The sequence below is a fragment of the Scyliorhinus torazame genome, chromosome 2 (genome assembly GCF_047496885.1).
Source record: "Scyliorhinus torazame isolate Kashiwa2021f chromosome 2, sScyTor2.1, whole genome shotgun sequence".
Classification (NCBI taxonomy): Eukaryota; Metazoa; Chordata; class Chondrichthyes; order Carcharhiniformes; family Scyliorhinidae; genus Scyliorhinus; species Scyliorhinus torazame.
The window spans coordinates 67,608,820-67,631,858 of record NC_092708.1 but is presented as its reverse complement, the minus strand read 5'-3'; the positions used below and the strand labels follow the sequence as shown (position 1 = coordinate 67,631,858).

Here is a 23,039-nt window from a genome sequence, read left to right as displayed (position 1 = left end):
TCTAAATCACCCTCAATCCCCAGCCTCCGTATTTTCTGCAATAGCCTACCGTGGGGAACCTTATCAAACGCTTTACTGAAATCCATATACACCACATCAACTGCTCTACCCTCGTCTACCTGTTCAGTCACCTTCTCAAAGAACTCGATAAGGTTTGTGAGGCATGACCTACCCTTCACAAAGCCATGCTGACTATCCCTAATCATATTATTCCTATCTAGATGATTATAAATCTTGTCTCTTATGATCCCCTCCAAGACTTTACCCACAACAGACGTGAGGCTCACCGGTCTATAGTTGCCAGGGTCGTCTCTACTCCCCTTCTTGAAGAAAGGGACCACATTTGCTATCCTCCAGTCCTCTGGCACTATTCCTGTAGCCAATGATGACATAAAAATCAAAGCCAAAGGCCCAGCAATCTCTTCCCTGGCTTCCCAGAGAATCCTAGGATAAATCCCATCAGGCCCCGGGGACTTATCTATTTTCAACCTGTCCAGAATTGCCAACACCTCTTCCCTACATACCTCAATGCCATCTATTCTAATAGCCTGGGTCTCAGCATTCTCCTCCACAACATTATCTTTTTCCTGAGTGAATACTGACGGAGAATATTTGTTTAGTATCTCGCCTATCTCTTCAGACTCCACACACAACTTCCCATCCGTGTCCTTGACTGGCCCTACCCTTACCCTAGTCATTCTTTTATTCCTGACATACCTATAGAAAGCTTTTGGGTTTTCCTTGATCCTACCTGCCAAATACTTCTCATGTCCCTTCCTTGCTCGTCTTAGCTCTCTCTTTAGATCCTTCCTCGCTACCTTGTAACTATCAAGCGCCCCAACTGAAACTTCACTCCTCATCTTCACATAGGCCTCCTTCTTCCTCTTAACAAGAGATTCCACTTCTTTGGTAAACCACGGTTCCCTTGCTCGACGCCTTCCTCCCTGCCTGACCGGTACGTACTTATCAAGAACACGCAGTAGCTGTTCCTTGAACAAGCTCCACATATCCAGTGTGCCCAACACTTGCAGCCTACTTCTCCAACCTACCCCTCCCAAGTCATGTCTAATGGCATCATAATTGCCCTTCCCCCAGCTATAACTCTTGCCCTGCAGGGTATACTTATCCCTTTCCATCACTAACATAAACGTCACCGAATTGTGGTCACTGCCCCCAAAGTGCTCACCTACCTCCAAATCTAACACCTGGCCTGGTTCATTACCCAAAACCAAATCCAATGTGGCCTCTCCTCTTGTTGGCCTGTCAACATATTGTGTCAGGAAACCCTCCTGCACACATTGTACAAAAAACAACCCATCTAATGTACTCGAACTATATCTTTTCCAGTCAATATTTGGAAAGTTAAAGTCTCCCATAATAACTACCCTGTTACTTTCGCTCTTATCCAGAATCATCTTCGCCATCCTTTCCTCTACATCCCTAGAACTATTTGGAGGCCTGTAGAAAACTCCCAACAGGGTGACCTCTCCTTTCCTGTTTCTAACTTCAGCCCATACTACCTCGGAAGAAGAGTCCCCATCTAGCATCCTCTCCGCCACCGTAATACTGTTTTTGACTAGCAGCGCCACACCTCCCCCTCTTTTGCCTCCTTCTCTGAGCTTACTAAAACACCTAAACCCCGGAACCTGCAACAACCATTCCTGTCCCTGCTCTATCCATGTCTCCGAAATGGCCACAACATCGAAGTCCCAGGTACCAACCCATGCTGCCAGTTCCCCTACCTTATTTCATATACTCCTGGCATTGAAGTAGACACACTTCAAACCACCTACCTGAACACTGGCCCCCTCCTGCAAAGTCAATTCTGTGCTCCTGACCTCTATACTCTCAATCTCTTGTACCCTAAAACTACAATCCAGGTTCCCATGCCCCTGCTGTATTAGTTTAAACCCCCCCAAAGAGCACTAACAAATCTCCCCCCCAGGATATTTGTGCCCCTCAGGTTCAGACATCTACTGCCTTTCCCCCTATCATCTTTGTCACTTCCTCGAAAAACACAATTAAATTTGTGAGGCACGACCTCCCCTTCACAAAACCATGCTGTCACTAATAGGTCCATTTGTTTCCAAATGTGAGTAAATCCTGTCTCCAAGAATCTTTTCCAATAATTTCCCTACCACAGATGTAAGGCTTACCGGCCTAGAATTTCCTGGATTATCCCTGCTGCCCTTCTTAAACAATGGAACAACATTGGCTCCTCTCCAGTCCTCTGGAATTTCACCTGTAGCTAATGAGGATAAAGAGATTACTGTCAAGGCCCCACCAATTTCCTCCCTTGCCTCCCTCAGTATTCTGGCCATCAGGCCCTGGGGACTTATCTACTTTAATGCTTTTTAAGACACCCAACACTTCCTCTTTATTAATATCAACATGATTCAGAATACCTACAAACTCTACCCTATACTCCTCATCCACCAAGTCCTTCTCTTAGGTGAATACTGAGGCAAAGTATTCATTTCGTTTTTCTCCCATTTTCTCTGGTTCCATGCATAGATTCCCTCCAATATCCTTGAATGGACCAACCCTTTCTCTGGCTATCCTCTTGCTCTTTACATATGTATAAAACACCTTCGGATTTTCCTTAATCCTGTTTGCCAATGTCATTTTTATGACCCCTTTTAGCCTTCCCAACTCCTACCTTAAGTTCCTTTCTACTTGTTTTAAATTCTTCAAGGGCTTCATCTGTCCTAAGCCTTTTAGACCTTGCGAATGCTTGTACCATGTTGTGGGTGGTTGCTATCACCAAAATTATAATAATAACAATAATCTTTATTAGTGTCACAAGTAGGCTTACATTAACACTGCAATGAAATTACGGTGAAAATCCCCTAGTGGCCACACTCTGGCGCCGTTTTGGGCACACTGAGGTAGAATTCAAAATGTACAATTCACCCAACAAACACATCTTTTGGGACTTTGTGGGTTGAAACCGGAGCGCCCGAAGGAAACCCATGCGGACACGGGGAGAATGTGCAGATTCCACACAGACAGCGACCCAAGCCGGGGATCGAACCCGGGGCATTGGCAGTGTGAAGCAACAGTGCTAACCACTGTGCTACCGTGCTGCTCATTGCTCCCTCACCAATACATCAACCACCGGCCCAGCTTCATTCCCCAGAATTAGGTCCAGCACAGCACCGTCCCTTGTTGGAACCTTTACATATTGAGCGAAAACGTTCTTCTGTATACATTTTAAGGACTTCACTCCATCTAAGCCCTTTCACACAGTGACTATCCTAATTAATGTTGGGAAAATTGAAATCACCTAATATAGATACCTCACTACAGTTTTTACACCTCTGTGAATTGCGCACATATTTGCTTCTCAATTTCCTGCTGACTATCTGGGGGTTTAAAATAAACACCAAGCAGTACCTGTCCCTTTTTTATTCCTGAGCTCTCCCCACAAAGCTTCACTTGATGTCCCCTCCAAGATATCATCTCTCCTTACCGCAATAACTAGCTCTTTAACTAATAATGCAATGCCTCCTCCTCTTTTACCCCCTCCTCTATCACAAATGAAGATTCTGTATCCCAGGATGTTCTGCTGCCAATTCTGCCCCTCTATCAACCATGTCTCCATGATGGCTACTATATCACAATTCCATATGTCAGTCCTCGCCCTTAACTCATCCGTTTTACTTGTAATACTCCTGGCATTAAAGTAGAGGCCATCCAACTTTGTCTTACTCCCTTGAACTATAAAGTAGATTAAGAAGTAGACTTAGGTATATTATGGGACTATGTAGGTTATATTGCAAAAATGAATGTATGTGGCTAAAATAGTGTCAATATAACAACACCTGTGGCTAATCATCGACTCCTATCAGAAAATATTCTACTGTACAGTCCCTTTCAGCCTTGGGCTTGGATTTGAATGTAATCAAGAGTGATGGGATGGTGATGTAGAGCCTTAGATAAAATAAATTGGGCAGGGGCAGCACAGTTGCTAGTCCACCATAGAAATCTGTCCATAATTTGATGAAAAAATAAAATTAAGATAGCAATCTCACTCAGAGAAGCCTCAAAGGTGGATAGGGTGCAAATATTATTTATATTGGTGCATTTGACTCGTGTATTTCTCTGAATTGAGTTAAATTGGCTTGTTATAATGGGGTAGTGTGAGTTATTGTTTCTGAATTCAGACCAAACTAGTTTGAATATAAAAATGCTTGAAGTTCTGTTGCTGTGCACAAAAATGGCTGAAGTAAAAAATATGCCTTGCCTCAATTAACAAATTTTCACTGACATCCACTTTGGAAGGCGAAAAGAAGACAACTGATGTGACATTTGGCAGAAAGCAAGAGGTAAGCTCTAGACATGGGGCGGTTGAAAAATATTGCCGTATTGCTCTGAAGGCATTGTGTGCAATTGAGAATATGACCGAGATTGATCCAGCCTTCCTATTGGTTGGTGTGGAAAGACATCCTGTCAAATGCTAATATTATAATATTCTTCCAGAGGACCAAACATCCAATTTTATAACTATTTCTTTATTACTTGCATGACGTGTCATTCTTCTGACCAGTATATGTTATATGTTTTTCTTAAAATTAGTAAGTTGACCTCCAGAGTACTGGGGGGATCTCACTCATTTTGAAATAATTATTACATTTTATATTATATATAAATTTACATAATACATTATATGTATATAAATTATATATATAATTTATAAAACATTTAGAATTTGCCATTCACAGCATCAACTATCCAATATGAGTGTATCAAACCCTTAACTCTAATTCATATGTGACCGTTTGCTATGCAATATTTTAGTTATCGTAAGAGCATACAAACAAAAGAGCAGGAGAATGCCATTCGGCCCTCGAGCCTGCTCCGCCTTTAATAAGATCATGGCTGATTTGATAGTAACCTGCATCCGCCAACCCCTGAGACCCTTTCACCCCCTTGTTTACCAAGAATCTATCCGCTTCTGCCTTAAAACTATTCAAAGACTCTGCGTCTACCACCTTTTCAGGAAGAGAGATCCGAAGATACATGACCCTCTGAGAGAAAAGAAATTTGCCTCACCTCGGTTTTCAATGGGCGACCTACCTTTTGTTCACGATTGAAGTTTTGTCACTGATCAGTTTTTACAGTAACTTTACATCCTTAAACTTCAATTGCACAGCTCACAGAATGTATATATTCCCACATTCATTCAAAACACAGAAAGGAACAGAAGTGCAACTGGGTCACTGTTCTGACTCATATTGCTTTATCTAGATTATGTTGCTTACATCACCATGGATGCTATATTGCTTTTATTTTGTGGAGGTGGTACTTTGCTTTAATACAGAACAGAGATTCTTTGCAGTAAGATGATTCATACAGAGCTTCCATCGGCTGGTCTTTCTTAATTCTTTGCATAATAGACCCTGCAGCCTTTAAAAATGAATTATTTTGAATACATAATGTTAACAGAATTTCCTGAAGATTATATACAATGAATGACTGATGTTCGCTGACAAATTCCTCTAAGTGAGCAGTACTTCCTGTAACTAAATTTTGTATGAATCTTGAGAGATCTGAAATGGACTAGATTTAAACAATATGAAGGAAATGTTCAGCAGTAGAGCTACTAAATGCTCTACTGCGTCTTGGTTGTTTCGGCTTATAGAAGAGGCTTAATTTGGGTGAGTAAAATTAAAGTACTTGGAAAAATAATAGTTAGTGTCTGCAGCATAATTTTATATTCATGTACATTGGGAATGGTTTTGAATTTAGTACTTCATGACTCCTGTTTGATTGTATTTCAAGGATCAAAAATCATTCAAAACCTGATTAGTTTAGGTAAAAAAAGACACGTCAAACATGGTACTCATGTAGGGAGTGGGCTGCATGTGATGGGGATGTTGGATGGAGTGCTGGGTGATAGCAAAGTGGGTTACTGAATGTGTTCAGCCAACATCCGGAAACATGCAGAAACAAGGAGGATAGGACTTCATCAGTGTCTAATAGTATTTAGTTGTTTTTGGGAGCCAATGAAATGGAAAGTAAAACGACAGATCCATACAGATTTTAATGTTAATATTATTCTATGCATTAATTAATAGAACATAGATCCTCGTTAATCAAACAATAATGTAGCAATTGATGATGATGATTCAACCATTGACGTTCTGATGGTCATAAATCCCTTGGTCATATTTCATCGATGTTGGTGCAGAACAATCTTTCACAAATACTCAGCACAGCACTGCTGATTCCAATACAACTTGAGTAAGGTGAATTGTTGTATAGAACTTTGGTGAGGCCACAGCTGGAGTACTGTGTGCAGTTCTGGTCGCCACATCATCGGAAGGATGTGATTCCACTGGAGGGAGTGCAGAGGAGATTCTTCAGGTTGTTGCCTGGGATGGAACATTTAAGTTATGAAGAGAGGTTGGATAAGCTTGTGTTGTTTTCGTTGGTGCAGAGAAGATTGAGGGGCGACCTGATCGATGCGTACAAGATTATAAGGGGCATGGACACGGTGGATAGGGAGCATCTTTTCCCCTTAGTTGAAGAGTCAATCATGAGGGGACACAAGTTCAAGGTGAGGGGCAGGAGGTTTAGGGGGGATCTGAGGAACAAATTTTTTACCCAGAGGATGGTGACAGTCTGGAATGCACTGCCTGGGAGGATGATAGAAGCACATCCTTTAAAAAGTACCTGGATGATCACTTGGCATGTCATAACCAAAACTATGGGTCAAGTGCTGGTAAATGGGATTAGATAGGTAGGTCACATATTTTTCACATATCGGTGCAGACTGGATGCGTCAAAGGGCCTCTTCTGCACTGTGTGATTTTGTGATTCTGTAATCTTATTCGAATGTGTTGCAGTCTAACAGGGTGGTGTGCAGTCAGCTTTACAGACAGCCTGCTTTGCCACCTCTGTTGTTTAAATAACTTAAATGAGTTGGCTACCTTATCAGCTATTTTGCATAATTGGCATTTCACTGGCAGATGGAGGCAAATGTACTGTTTCTACATTGAGTACACATATATAGATAGCCCTGTTTTTTACATTCAAATAGAATGTAAACGATCAACATAAATATAAATTATTTCTTGCATACATACTAAAAATGTGAAATAGAATAACTAGAAAATTATCACTACAATTCTCTGTTTTAAAAAAATATGTGCCCTTGGTATCTGCACATTGCTGGCAAGGCCACATTTACTGTCCACTCCCAGTTGCACTAAAAAGATTGTGGTACATATTTTTCCTTAAATTGTTGCTGTTCTTGTGTGATAATATTTCTGCAGTGGTGACAGGTAGTGAATTTGAGATTACTAACCCACCTACTATGAAGGAAAGGCAATGGGCGGGATTCTCCGTAGGCCGACGCTGAAATCTGGGGCGAAATTCTCCGTTATCGGCGGAAACTCCGCCGATCGGCGCAAAGAACGGCGCAAATCCCACTTGCGTCACGTCATAAAAATGGGCCGATAGTCTGCGGCCCGAAATGGGCTAGCAGCGACGTAACGGGATCCGCGCTTGCGCAGTGGTTCACGCCATGCAGCGTCATACGCGCTGCACGGCGTGACGGCTCATAAGGCCGCGCAGCTCCCCCCCACCCGACCGGAACAGCCGACCGCAACACCCGACTTGATGGCTGGCCGTCGCTCAGCCCCGAGGTTCGAGTCACGCGATGTGGAGGCGCTCCTGGATGCGGTGGAGCAGAGGAGGGACGCCCTGTATCCCGGGCACGGCCGCAGAGTTGCCCCACGCCACAGCCGGCGTCTGTGGAGGGAGGTGGCAGAGGCCGTCACCGCTGTGGCCCTGACACCACGGACAGGCACCCAGTGCCACAAGAAGGTGAACGACCTCGTCAGAGCAGGCAGGGTGAGCCTCCCCATATCCCCCATATCCCCTCTCCCCCAACTCCCCCCCTCCCCCATATCCCCCCCTCCCCATATCCCCCCTCCCCCATATCCCCCATATCCCCCCCTCCCCCATATCCCCCCGTCCCCATATCTCCCATATCCCCCCTCCCCCATATCCCCCATATTCCCCCCTCCCCCATATCCCCTTCCCCATTTCTCCCATATCCCCCCTCCCCCATATCCCCCATATTCCCCCCTCCCCCATATCCCCCTCCCCCATATCCCCCATATCCCCCATATCCCCCTCCCCCATATCCCCCATATTCCCCCTCCCCCATATACCCCTCCCCCATATCCCCATATCCCCCCTCCCCCATAGCCCCCATATTCCCCACTCCCCCATATCCCCCATATTCCCCCCTCCCCCATATCCCCCCTCCCCCATATCCCCCATATCCCCCATATCCCCCCTCCCCCATATCCCCCATATACCCCCTCCCCCATATCCCCCTCCCCCATATCCACCCTCCCCATAGCCCCCATATTCCCCCCTCCCCCATATCCCCCTCCCCCATATCCCCCCTCCCCCATATCCCCCATATCCCCCCTCCCCATATCCCCCATATTCCTCCCTCCCCCATATCCCACCTCCCCCATATCCCCCATATCCCCCCTCCCCCATATCCCCCATATTCCCCCCTCCCCCATATCCCCCATATTCCCCCCTCCCCCATATCCCCCCTCCCCCATAACCCCCATATCCCCCCTCCCCCATATCCCCCATATCCCCCCCATATCCCCCCTCCCCCATATCCCCCCTCCCCCATATTCCCCATATCCCCCCTCCCCATATCCCCCATATCCCCCCTCCCCATATCCCCCCTCCCCATATCCCCCCTCCCCATATCCCCCCTCCCCCATATCCCCCCTCCCCCATAACCCCCATATCCCCCCTCCCCCATATCCCCCCATATCCCCCCTCCCCCATATCCCCCCTCCCCCATATTCCCCATATCCCCCCTCCCCATATCCCCCATATCCCCCCTCCCCCATATCCCCCCTCCCCATATCCCCCCTCCCCCATATCCCCAAGTGAATCCAGCCCTAACCTTAACCTCTGCAATGCACGCGCAACCGATGGCATGCATTCATATACCTGCCTAACACTGTTGCCTTTTACCCCTGCCACCCCCCCCCCAGGAGAAGCGCGCACACAACAATAGGGAGCATGTGAGGACTGGAGGAGGGCCCGCTGATGAGAGGCCACTGACCGTACACGAGGAAAGGGCCCTGGAACTGGCTGGCGGACCTGAGGACCGGGAGGTTGCTGATGCAGAGGTCGGGGCCCCACGAGAAAGTGAGCCACCAACAGCCCGTCCCCATATCCCCCCTCTCCTATATCCCCCTCTCCCGTATCACCTGATCACTGCCTGATGTCTAACCATGCATGCTTCATTGTGTATCGCAGGACCAAACGTCCAGGCACCCATCCCCGCAGATGCAGACCGCCGCAGGATGCCCCTCGGAGACCACAGGAGACGGAGAGACCCGCACCCTCCAGCATGCGACGCCCGCAGGATGCCCCTCGGAGACCACGGGAGACGGAGAGACCCGCACCCTCCAGCATGCGACGCCCGCAGGATGCCCCTCGGAGACCACGGGAGACGGAGAGACCCGCACCCTCCAGCATGCGACGCCCGCAGGATGCCCCTCGCACACCACGGGAGACGGAGAGACCTGGAGCAACAGGGAGACGACACCCCCGTCACGTGCGGGAGCGACCACCCAGCGATGAGGGGGGCAGCCACAGGCCCCCGTCACACCCGAGCCAGGACACCACTACCCAGGACACCACGATCCAGGACACCCCTACCCGGGACACCACTACCCAGGACACCCCTACCCGGGACAGCACTACCCGGGACAGCACTACCCAGGACACCCCTACCCGGGAAGACGAAATACCGGACAGTGACTCAGAGTGGATGGGTGGAGACGAACCCCCACCCCAAAGTGCCATGGACTCAGAGTGGGACGAAGAGCACGACACAACGCCACTGCTGTCACCAACACCCTCCACCATCGCCGAAACACTCACCACGGTTGGGCACTTTAGTGATGAGGCGTCTGGTACACTCACTGGTGCGCACAACACAGCCGTCCCGGTACAGCAGGTGGAGGTAGGAGCAGCAGAGGGACCGGGCGGTCGGAGGGCAGCCCAGGCCAAGCGAACATCTGCCGCCCAGATGGATCCCGGGTTCCTGGAGTTTCCACACCCACACATAGATCCGATGCAACCACTGACACGGAGACGAGCGAATAGGGTGACGGGTGGCTTGCGGCGGCTGCGGTCACAGGTGGAGGAGTCCACCCGCGTCCAGGAGCTGGGAGTGGTCCCGGTCATGCGTGCCACCCAGGCTGACACCGCACGGGTGGCGTCCGCGGTGGAGGCAATGGGTGCGACGGTGTCAGACATGGGGAACGGTTTGCGAGGCCTGGGGCCTTCCGTGCAGGCGGCGTCTGTGGCCCAGGAAATGGCTGCCCTCTCACAGGAGGCCATGAGCCAGTGCCAGCGCCAGATGGCAGAGGCGCTCAACGCCATAGCCCAGTCTCAGCACGCCATAGCCCAGTCTCAGCAGGCCATGGCCCAGTCTCAGCAGGCCATGGCCCAGTCTCAGCAGGCCATAGCCCAGTCTCTGCAGGCCATGGCCCAGTCTCTGCAGACCATCGCTGAGGGCATCGGCGCCAGTGGCCATGTGCGAGCTGGCGTCGCACTGTCGCAGACAGGGTTCGACAACCCCCTGGGCTCCATGGCTGCAAACCTGCAGACCCCTGTCGATACCAGCACGGGCCTCCAGGACTGGCAGCGCCAGATGTCGGGGGCGCGTCGGATGGCCAGTCCGTTCGCATCCCCCACCCATGTAGAGGCCTGGGGGCCATCGGGCTCCCCGAGGGAGGAGGAGGTGGTGTGGTCCGTCCCGGCTCCCTCTGTAGGGGAGGTCCCGGTACACCGCGACACCTCGGACTCCCCCCCTTCCGTCCCAGGTGCATCGGGTGGGCAACGGGCAGGACAGGCTGGCAGCTCGCCATCCCAGTCGCCCGGGCCGCAGCCTGGCCCATCTAGGCCAGGACGCCCCAGGAAACGGCCGCCAAAGGGATCCAGTGTCAGAGGGCAGGAATCACAGGAGTCCACCTCCAGTTCTGCTGTACCGTCTGGGGAACCACGTAGACGTAGTCAAAGGGCCCGTAAGGCCAAACAATTAGACACTGAGTAAGTTGGCACGGGTGCAGGGCACAGATGAGTTTTAGGCGCTAGGGCACGTGCATGAACTCCTTTGGTTATTAAAGTCAATGTTACACCTACCGAAGCTGCCTTTGTGCTCTGTCCAAAGTGTGCGGGGGGTGTCATGTACGTTGAGCGCAAGTGTGTGTGTGAGGGGTGGTCTTACCTCAGCCCCAGGTGAGTCTGCCCCCTTCCCCCTGGGCCGCCATCAACATCCCCCGGGCAGAGGACGGGACCGTGCGCTGCAGTGTCACAGCCGCATGCAGGGATGGTCCGGGTGGATAGTGGTACTGTGGCCATGGGTCAGACATAGTCCAACGATGTAGAGCCAGGAGCTCATCGGAGGCGGGTTGTCACCATTCTCCATGGCCTGCGATAGACACGCGTCCACCCGCAACTGGGTGAGCCCGGCCCGTTGTGCCGCCGGTGGATCGGCAATTGGGGGTGGGGGGGTGGTGTGCATGCGGGTGGGGTGTGTGGGGTTGGGGAGGGGGGTGAGGGTGCTGGGTGGGTGGATGGGTGGGGGGTGTGGGTGGTCGGCTGTTGTCATGGTGTGCGGTCTGTGGCCATACTACCCGATTCCCACGCCCATCTAGTCAGTGAAGCGGGCGGCTATCAGTCTGTCCCGTGCCCGCTGGGCCAGCCGGTAACGGTGGACAGCCACCCGTCTGTGTCTACCCCGTCTGCCCTGACCATTGCCCCCATCCCCCTCATCAGGGGAGGACTGGGCCTCTTCCTGCTGCTCCTCCACTCCGCCCTCCTCTGCCTGCGGCACATCGCCCCTCTGCTGGGCTATGTTGTGCAGGACGCAGCACACCACAATGATGCGGCCGACCCTATCTGACCGATACTGGAGGGCGCCCCCAGAGAGGTCCAGGCACCTGAAACGCATCTTCAGCACGCCAAAGCACCTCTCGATCACTCCCCTTGTCGCTACATGGGCATCATTGTAGCGGTTCTCCGCCTCATTGCGTGGCCTCCGTATAGGCGTCATCAGCCACGATCGCAATGGGTAGCCCCTGTCGCCCAGCAACCAGCCCCTCAGCCGGGGATGGCGTCCCTCGTACATGCCGGGGATGGATGACCGCGACAACACGAATGAGTCGTGTACACTGCCTGGGTGACGGGCGCAGACGTGCAGGATCATCATGCGGTGGTCGCAGACCACCTGTACGTTCATCGAATAGGTCCCCTTCCTATTAGTGAACACGGCCCTGTTATCTGCAGGTGGCCGCACGGCGACGTGCATCCCATCGATCGCGCCCTGGACCATGGGGAACCCGGCAATGGCAGAGAAGCCCACGGCCCGGGCATCTTGGCTGGCCCGGTCCACGGGGAAGCGGATGTAGCGGTGCGCCATGGCATAAAGGGCATCTGTCACTGCCCGGATGCACCGATGCACCGATGTCTGCGATATGCCGGACAGGTCCCCACTCGGTGCCTGGAATGACCCCGTTGCATAAAAGTTCAGGGCCACCGTAACCTTGACGGACACGGGGAGAGGGTGTCCCCCGCCAGTGCCACGCGGTGACAGGTGTGCCAGCAGGTGGCAGATGTGTGCCACGGTTTCCCGGCTCATCCGGAGTCTCCTCCTGCATTCCCGGTCCGTGAGGTCCTGGTATGACTGCCGGGGCCGGTACACACGGGGCGCCCTCGGGTGCCTCCGTTGCCGTGGGGCCGCGACGTCCTCCTCCCCCTCCTCGTCCTGTCGGTCAGGTGTCCCTCCAGCCTGGGCGGCTGCCGCCTGCCCCTCTGCGGCAGCCTGCGCCGCCTCTCTGGCACGCTCCTCCTCCTCCTCCTCCTCATCCAGGGCAACATAGACATGAGCGGCTGCCACCACGGCGGCCAACATCGCTGGATGGTCTGAAAACATGACGGCCTGGTGGGGGGGAGGGGAACGACGACATGTCATCATTGCCCATATCCCCTCCTCCCCCCAGCCAGGTGGCATGGACCGCATGGGTCCAACTGTTGGAGGCTGGCACCTGGCCAGGTGGACCAACTCATTTGCCCTCCCATCACCCACCCCAGCACGGACCAACGCCCAACCTCCACCCCGGCACGGACCCCCTCCCCAACCTCCTCCCCCAGCACGGACCCCCCCCCAACCCCCAACCTCCATCCCGGCACGGACCCCCTCCCCAACCTCCACCCCAGTACGGACCCCCCCCCCCCCAACCTCCACCCCGGCACGGACCCCCTCCCCAACCTCCACCCCAGCACGGACACCCCCCCCCCAACCCTCAACCTCCACCCCGGCACGGACCCCCTCCCCAACCTCCACCCCGGCACGGACCCCCTCCCCAACCCCCAACCTCCACCCCGGCACGGACCCCCCCCCCAACCTCCACCCCGGCACGGACCCCCCCCCCAACCTCCACCCCGGCACGGACCCCCTCCCCAACCTCCACCCCGGCACGCCCCCCCCCCAACCTCCACCCCGGCACGGACCCCCTCCCCAACCTCCACCCCAGCACGGACCCCCCCCCCAACCCCCAACCTCCATCCCGGCACGGACCCCCTCCCCAACCTCCACCCCAGCACGGACCCCCCCCCCCAACCCCCAACCTCCATCCCGGCACGGACCCCCTCCCCAACCTCCACCCCAGCACGGACCCCCCCCCCTACCCCCAACCTCCACCCCGGCACGGACCCCCCCCCCAACCTCCACCCCGGCACGGACCCCCTCCCGGCACTCCCCTGGAGCCCAACCTACTCTAACCACCCCCCCCTCCCCCCCCCCCCCCACGGCCGCACACACACACACACAAGCCGAGACACACCTCTCCTCAGGCAATCAGTCTGCGGCCACGCCATTTCCTGCCCAGAGCCAACCCCCCAGGCCGTCACTCACCTCCTCGCTGGTCGGCGTGAGCCTGGAGCACCAGGTCACGCCGATGAAAAGGAGGTTTGATTCACGTCGACGTGAACGGTCATCACGTCGACGGGACTTCGGCCCATCCGGAAGGGAGAATATCGGCAGGCCGAAAATCGGCTGCCTTGCGCAGACCCGTGACATTCTCCGCGGCAGCGGCGCCATTAACGCCCCGCCGACTTTTCTCCCTTCGGAGACTTCGGCGGGGGCGGGGGCGGGATTCACGGCGGCCAACGGCCATTCTCCGACCCGGCGGGGGGTCGGAGAATGACGCCCCATGTTCGCCAATTGGGTGGAGAATGGATTTTTGCACCAAAATCGGCGCCGGGCTGGTCCGCCATGCTCTGCCCCTCCAAACTAGCGTCATTGTGACGCACACCATTTTGGGGGTGTTGACGCATCATTGGCCGGCCCACCTGTGATGCTCCGCCCCCAATGGGCCGAGTTCCCAACGGCACGGGACACATGTGGTCCTTGCAGTCAGAAACCCGGTGTGCCGGCTGCGGACTGTGTCCAGCACCACAACACTCATCTGGGATCCATGCTGCTGGCCAGGGGGGCTTCTGCTGGAGCTGGGGGGACTGGTGGGGGCGGCCTGGAGGTGGGCTGTGGGGTCGCAGATGGCAAGTTGGGTTCGCACAAGGCCGGGGCCATGTTGTAAGCGCAACTTCTGCAGGTCGTCAGCCGTGAACATGCGTGGCCCACATTCTCCAGCCGTTTTTGGCGCGGAAGGCGGGTGTTTCACTAGTTAGCCCCTCACCAGTATCAGAATCGGTGAGAGTTTCACACCAATTTTTCAGTCGTAAAAGACCACACATGCTCCGCCGGCACGTAGCCGCTGAAATGGAGAATCTAGCCCAATATATTCACATCAAGACATGGAAGCGAAGGTGAATGTTGTTGGCACTACCAGAAATGTGATGCTCTTGTCCTTCTTGCTGGTCGCACCCATTGTTTATCAAAATGCTCGAAACTGACTGTTCAAAGCCATTATACCACTTTGAGAAGAAATTCCAGTGTTGTACCAATGTAGTAAAATTTACCCAAAGCTCAGAAGTCAACACTTACTGTAGCAGTGTGTATTTTTCCAGTTCCTTCACCATCTTGCTTTCTGTGTACGATTGCCAGTATAATGAGCAGGTTAACATCCAGGCCCTACTCTTGGAATAAACTGCTCAATTCACAAAAAACAATTCAGTCAGCACAAGTGGAATGTTTTCATTTTACTTGTCTTGGCTGCATTGAGGTGTGGCCTCTGAGGTAAAATGACAACGTTCTAGCTCACTGCACCACCCGTTTCACTTTCAAAATTCTAGAGATTTCATTCCTCGAATATAAGGAATGCCTAACAACTGTAATGAAATACCACTTCTCAAATGGTTGAGAAGAATCGATAATTACCGCATTTTGGTTAAGTTACCAGTTAAAATTATTTTCTCTGATCTGTGGACTTCTTTTGCAGCTGTTCCATTTGGCACATTCTACATTGTCTCGGGCTCTTGGATGTGATTCTTATTTAGAGAAAGGCTGAAGAACTCTGTGAATGCTGGAACATTCATTCACTCACAGTTATCTTTCAATAAACAAATCAATGCCAAACTCTGGCGTTGATATATTCTCTGCAGATTGGTACAAAAACTACCCTTCTTTTTAAATGTTAAATCCATTTAAGCTGAACCCTTTGCTGTATATTTTTACATTTCTTTGACAGATGGGAAACCAAAGGTCTGGGTGTATGGAGTGTCTGCTGCCGTAGTAGTCCTCATTATATTCATTACTGTCCTGTCGTATCTGATCTGGTAAGCTTAGAAGACCAAGCAATTTTTATTTTGAGTCTCATTTTCTGTTTCTAATGTTTAATTGTCATTTTCATGGCTGTATCATTATTTTAGTACCTATGGCGTATTATATGATTGGAGTAACATTTAAACTAATTGACAACACTGTTCTTTCTAGTTTCAAGACTTATTTTTAGAAATCTTGAAAAATAACATATTCTGTTAAGCAAATAGAGTAAGTTCAGGCAAATAAATTGTTTCTTTGCTGTTTTACAACAAGGCAAACCAAAATGTTTTAAAATGCCGGTCATAGAATGAGAGTTCTCATTAGATGGACCGGAATCAGTGAGATTGATAGTTTGCCCGATAAAATATAAAATCCGTTTGTCTATTAACTCCATGAGAACTTGATTTATTTGGCAAACCAAATAGTTGAACAGTATCAGAGAGCTTTAATACTTGTCAATCCGTATCTGCCTGCGACACACCCAACATTAACTCTTAATTCTGATCTTAAAATGTAATCATGATGATTACTTATACAGCACCCTTCAAAATAATGAAATAATGAAACAGCTGCAGTATGTTACACATCCTGTATAATCCCATCATGGAACCCCTCCATTTGCATGGAAATACAGACAATTATCATAGAATTTACAGTGCAGAAGAAGGCCATTCTGCCCATCGAGTCTGCACCGGCTCTTGGAAAGAGCACCCTACCTAAGGTCAACACCTCCACCCTATCCCCATAACCCAGTAACCCCACCCAACACTAAGGGCAATTTTGGACACGAAGGGCAATTTATCATGGCCAATCCACCTAACCTGCACATCTTTGGACTGTGGGAGGAAACCGGAGTACCCGGAGGAAACCCACGCACACTCGGGGAGGATGTGCAGACTCCGCACAGACAGTGACCCAAGCTGGAATCGAACCTGGGACCCTGGAGCTGTGAAGCAATTGTGCTATCCACAATGCTACCATGCTGCCCGAAAGGTTCTAACATGAGTAGGCATTTAAACTCCCTCTCCCCTCCTGAAACCAGCCGATGGAGGAATTAAAATTCGGGCAGTTACTTTTGCATTATTTTCCAGACCCATAGCCATCCTAACAAGGTTGCTCAATTAACTAAGGTAGAAGCCGGAGGAATTTATGCTAATTAGGATCCTGTTGCAGGGATAACTTCCCAAAACTAATAATCTAATGCAGGTTCCATTCAGTAGAAGATTTCAGATTCTCCAAAGTAAGGTAAACAAAAACTTTGGGCTGGATTCTCCGATCCTGCAGCTATGACCGCATGATTTGTCTGGTCTTACGACCAAAATGTCGCGCCAGCCAGCACCAATGCACGACCCAGTAGGGTACTAGCAGCCACGTCGCTTAAAGCCCCCAGTTTTACCTGCGGATACGGCCACAGAATGGCGGCAGCCGCGCGGACCCAGCCCGCCAGAAACTGGGTCCTGTAACCCCCGTCACCACACCTGGACCATCCCCCACCAGTCCTCCAGTCCCCGCCGAAGCCCCCCTCCGCCAGTGGAGAAAGCTCCCCCCCCCGCCCGACTGTGGCATGCTGGACACAGTTCACAGCCACCACGCGAGGTCCGCAAAAGATGTGAGGACACATGCCCTCGCCGCACGGAGACTCAACCCATTGGGGGCAGAGCATCGGAGGCGGGCCTCAGGTGACGTCCTCGAGTATGCAGTTTTTGAGGGGGTGGAGCATCGGAAAAATGGCGCCATCCCCGATTCCAGCGTGAAAACTGATTCTCCGGCCGATCGGAGAATCCAACCCATTTTCTTTTTCACAGGAGGAGCATGAGTGCTCTGACAAAGCTATTTTGAATTACTCCTGGCCCAGGCACCTTCTCTTTCATGTTCCTCAAAACCATCCTGAATCCCGAGACACTTGCCCAATACGGCACTGATGAGCTGTTTGGGACAATTCACTTACCAATTCTGCTTAAGTGAGGCCTGGACAATAAAATGGCCCTGACCTTCCTTGGCACCTCAAGGATGATCTCCCAGCCTGACCCACCAGTTGCCTGTCCTGGAGTTAAAGTTTGGTCTATGACTCTACACTGTGGTGTAACTCCAGCACAGTGCCACATTTAAGAAATGGCTTGTTTGGATTTTTGTTCAGTAATACAGAACTGTTTCACTGTTGGCAGAAATTTTACACTCATGTTAATATTACTTATACAAATAAAAACACAAATTTCTTTCTGGAAGTCTAAACTTGTGTACGTCGGCAAACTGTACAAGCTGTTTACAATGTAATTCAGATTGTTCGCTGAAAATTGCATGATATTGGTTTCCATTTACTATATGTATCACTCATCAGAAATGTGGGCAATGGATAGCTACTATTTGTTTCTTTTAGTCAGGATTGATGAATTGTGTAGGGGATCTGTGTTCCAATTGAGATGTGTTTCTATTTACCAGAAATATTGAGGTTTGAGCAGAGTTAGTCATTATTGCTATTGTTTATCTTTTGCAGCAAGAAACCAAAACAGCAGGCGCGTCCAGCTCCCCAGCAGAAGCCTCTGACTTTAGCCTACGATGGAGATATGGACATGTAATTAGTTCAGGAGAAGACACTCTTCCTTTGTTCTGTTCATATTAATAGGATGACAGAAGCCTTAACATAACTTCAGTGTCACAAGCACGAGAATAGAAGACAAACCTCAAAAGCAGCTTTGAGAAATGTCTCAGAAACTACTCTGTTTCTGAGGAGAGGAACTATTTTCAGAAACTCCAAATGTGCTCTTAAATAGACATTTGAAAGTCGAGAACTCAAACATAACTGAAAAATTGCTATTAGAATTGTATTCTTTCTTTAAAATGTTAAGCATATGAAATGAATACCAAGACTGATTAAATAACACCTCTTGTTGAATTTTCATATTTGCAAATGAGAGAAAAGATTGCACAGAATTTCCAGTACACAGGTATGAAGGCAATCCAAACGAAATCATATTGCATTTACAATCTGCTCGCTGCAAATGCATTTCTGAAGGCAAACATGGCTTCTGAAGGCAACAATTACTTTGACCTGAAAGGACCTATTGAACATTCTGTGGAATACTCTGCACTATATTAGTGCATCTGATTTCCTGCATTTAATGAACAAACAAAAATCTACGATGTACAGATTTCAATACTGCATAAAGCTTGGTCTTCTCAAGTGGCTTCCTCTGAAAGAGAAAATGTACTGGTCAGAGAAGAGATGCAAAGTGTTATGTTGTGGAGCCTCAATGAGTATTTTGTAATGAATGTTTTTTCTCAAATGAGATAAGACCTAACATTTAATTAGAAATTAAATTGCTCCTGATAGAATAGTAAGAATCCTCAGCAAGTGAAGATGTTTTTCAATAGCGAATAATAAATGGTTCATGTATTTCTGGCTTCAGTTCCATTTCTAATACTTACAAAGCATAAGACATGACCAAGTGTAAATAATGTGCTGGCTGTACACCAAATGAAATAGCTCATTGAGTGATTAGACATTTCACCCACATATTTTCAAGGTTTTCCATTAAGCCATTGTTTTTCATCCCACTTGGTATGTTTAGAGTGACAAGACCCAGTAAAGTAATGATTTTTATTTTCTTTTGAAAGTTTTATGACAAAATAAAACAAGCCTGCACTGGGGGTTGGTACTTCAATGACAGCTTCAATACAGTTTTTGCTCAAAAGATAGGTTCCTTTAAATTGGTTGATGAATTTGGCCAGCTGCCTGGAATACAATTATTTCATTATTACGGTGGTTGTTTTGTTCAAATAACAAATATTAACATAGCTTTTACTGATCTTCATTTGTGAGTCTCAAGAGAACAGTATTAACAGCTGGTAGAGTGTGTTTGTTATTTGGAATGTATTTATTGCTCCATTTGGGAACCAATTCAATGTATTTTCGTGAAAATAAACCAGAAAGCAGGTGGTTAGAAGCTGGATGCCTTGTTTTCTCTTGTTGCACACTACATTAGCTATTACATTAATGGGACATTGAATGCATTTTCAGTCATCAGTATGAATATTTTGAGTTTCAGATACAAACTGTGCAAGGCATTGGTGAAAGTAGTCTGTATAGTTTTGGTCCCCTTATTTGACGAGGGATGTAGTTGCATTCGGTGCAGTTCAGAGGAGATTCACCAGATTGATTCCAGAGATACTGGGTGGGATTCTCCGTCCCGCCGTACCCGTTTTCCGGTGCAGCGTGCCCCCACCGGCAGCAGGATCCTCCATCCCGGCAGCCGGTCAATGGGATTTCCATTTAATGAAATGCACAAGCGTGAGTGCACTGCTGGCAAAGCGGAGGATCCCACTGATGGAAAATCCAGCCCGGCGGGGGTTTGTCTTATGGAGACACTAATGGTACTAGTATTAGAAGTACCAGTTAGGGCAAAAGAGAGAAGATTGGGAATAGGGAAAAGGAAGTGAGAGAAGGCTTGAGGGTTGATAGTGAACAAAGAAATGGTCACCTCCCAAAGAGCAAGAAAGGGATACGGGCAGCACCGTAGCATGGTGGTTAGCACAATTGCTTCACAGCTCCAGCGTCCCAGGTTCGATTCCCGGCTTGGGTCACTGTCTGTGGGGAGTCTGCACATTCTCCCCGTGTGTGCGTGGTTTCCTCCGGCTGCTCCGGTTTCCTCCCACAGTCCAAAGATGTGCAGGTTAGGTGGATTGACCATGCTAAATTGCCCTTAGTGTTCAAAAATTGCCCTTAGTGTTGGGTGGGGTTACTGGGTTATGGGGATAGGGTGGAGATGTGGGCTTGGGTAGGGCGCTCTTTCCAAGAGCTGGTGCAGATTTGATGGGCCGAACGGCCTCCTGCTGCACTGTAAATTCTATGATTCTAAGGGCAGGTTAAATTGTATGTCATAATGATCGTCTTTATTAGTGTCAGAAGTAGGCTTACATTAACACTGCAATGACGTTACTGTGAAAATCCCCTCGTCACCACACTCCGGTGCCTGTTTGTGTACACTGAGGGAGAATTCAGAATGTCCAATTCACCTGACAAACACTTCTTTTGGGACTTGTGGGAGGAACCCGGAGCACCCGGAGGAAACCCACGTAGGCATGGGGAGAACGTGCAGACTCTGGACAGACAGTGACCCAAGCCGTAAATCGAACCCGGGTCCTTGGCACCTTGAAGCAGCAATGCTAACCACTGCGATGCCGTGCTGCCCAGTATAGTGAACAACATTGGGGAACTGGAAGCAAAAATTACTCTCGGGGTATATGACATAGTATCATTGACAGAAACATCGTTCAAGCCAGAATAGGGCGGGATATTTAACATCCCGGGTTATAAGGTTTTTAGTGGCAACAGGGTGGGTAAAAAGGGAGGAGGTGTAGCAGTCTTGATCAAATATGGACAGACTTGAATGAGATGCAGATCTTGAATTAGAATCTATTTGGTTGGAGGTGAGAAACAGGAAGAGAGCAGTGACTTTGTTTGGTATTTATTATAGACCTCAAAATAGTGGGGAGGAAGTGGAAGGGAGCATTTCTGGGCAGGTTATGGAAACCTGCAGGGCAAGTAGGGTTGTTATAGTTGGGGATTTTAATTACCCTAAGGTAGACTAGGAAATGGGTAGAGCATGGTGCATGGAAGGGGAGAAATTCCTCCCGTGTGTCAGGAGAACCTACTGGAACAGTACATTTCCAGTCCTACCAGGTGTGGTGTTGGGTGCTCTGAGGTACAGACGAACCAACACGGTTGTGATTGGTACAACGCAGTTTTATTCCAACTAGTTATTTACACATCTGACTTGGTACTCAGCACGTGGTGACTGTGTGAGTGTCTTGTTAATGAGGTCCTGGCCTTGTCCTGTCTCCAGATGGACTGCCCAGGAGGTGTTGTGTTTCTTGTCTTATACTGTGTCTGCTCTTGTCTGTGATTGGCTGTCGTGTTATGTGTGCTAATTGGTCTGTTGGTCTGTCTATCATGATGTGTGTGTTGTGATGTGTGTTTGAATATCATGACACCAGGGAGCAATGTTGGATCTGGTCCTAGGAAATGAGGCAGGGCAGGGGGAGAATGCCAGAGTGGGGGAGACGTTGGGAAGAAGCGATCATATTATATGATTCAATATTAAGTTGGAAAAGGAGTCTAAAAGTTGAACTGGAGCAGGTTTATTGGAAACGCATTTTGGTGGCTAAAACAGTGGATGAAAAATGGGAGACTTTCAAAGGAGAGTTGAATAGGAAGTAAACTAGGTACGTACCCATGAGAAATAAATATGGGGTATCCAAAGCTATAGTATCCTGGATGACTAAGGAATTTGACGATAAAATAAGTAAGAAAAAAGAGGCATATGATGCATGCCGGAATAATAATATAAATCAGGAAGAGTATCTCAAATGCAGGAGAGAGGCTAAGGCTGGAATACGGAAGGCTAAGAGGAAGCATGAAGAAAAGATATCAGGCTGCACTTAAACAAACAGTAAAATGTTCTTCAAACATATTGATGGTAAAAAATTAGTGAAGGATAAAGTGGGGCCCATAAGGGACAAGCAAGGTAATCTGCTCACTGAAGCGGAAGGTATGGCAGCGGTACTAAATGAGTACTTTGCTTCTGTCTTTACCAAATTAAGAAATGGTGACCTGGGGCGAAATTCTCCGACCCCCCGCCGGGTCGGAGAATCGTAGGGGGCTGGCGTGAATCCCGCCCCCGCCGGTTGCCAAAGTCTCCGGCACCGGAGATTTGGCGGGGGCAGGAATCGTGCCGCGCCGGTTGGCGGGCCCCCCCGCTCGATTCTCCGGCCCGAATGGGCCGAAATCCCGCCGCTAAAATGCCTGTCCCGCCGGCGTAAATTAAATCACCTACCTTACCGGCGGGACAAGGCGGCGCGGGTGGGCTCCGGGGTCCTGGGGGGGGCACGGGGCGATCTGGCCCCGGGTGGTGCCCCCATGGTGGCCTGGCCCGCGATCGGGGCCCACCGATCCGCGGGCGGGTCTGTGCCGTGGGCGCACCCTTTCCCTTCTGCCTCCGCCACGGTCTCCACCATGGCGGAGGCAGAAGAGACTCCCTCCACTGCGCATGCGTGGGAAGCTGTCAGCGGCCGCTGATGCTCCCGCGCATGCGCCGCCCGGAGATGTCATTTCCGCGCCAGCTGGCGGGCCACCAAAGGCCTTTTCCGCCAGCTGGCAGGGCGGAAATTCGTCCGGCGCCGACCTAGCCCCTCAATGTTGGGGCTCGGCCCCCAAAGATGCGGAGCATTCCGCACCTTTGGGGCGGCGCGATACCCG

The 23,039-nt window shown here is 50.2% G+C and overlaps 1 protein-coding gene across 2 annotated transcripts in view; it reads left to right on the top strand.

Annotated features, from left to right (window-relative positions):
* The window catches only part of thsd7ba (thrombospondin, type I, domain containing 7Ba), a 1,603,431-nt gene extending 1,583,697 nt beyond the window's left edge, over positions 1-19,734 (top strand). For both annotated transcript variants that reach the window (XM_072472193.1, XM_072472199.1), the window contains exons 27-28: positions 15,711-15,798; positions 18,279-19,734. In XM_072472193.1, coding sequence (XP_072328294.1) covers positions 15,711-15,798; positions 18,279-18,360 — 170 coding nt within the window. In that variant the 3' untranslated portion in view covers positions 18,361-19,734. The remainder of the gene's footprint in view (positions 1-15,710; positions 15,799-18,278) is intronic.
* The last annotated feature ends 3,305 nt before the right edge of the window (positions 19,735-23,039 follow it).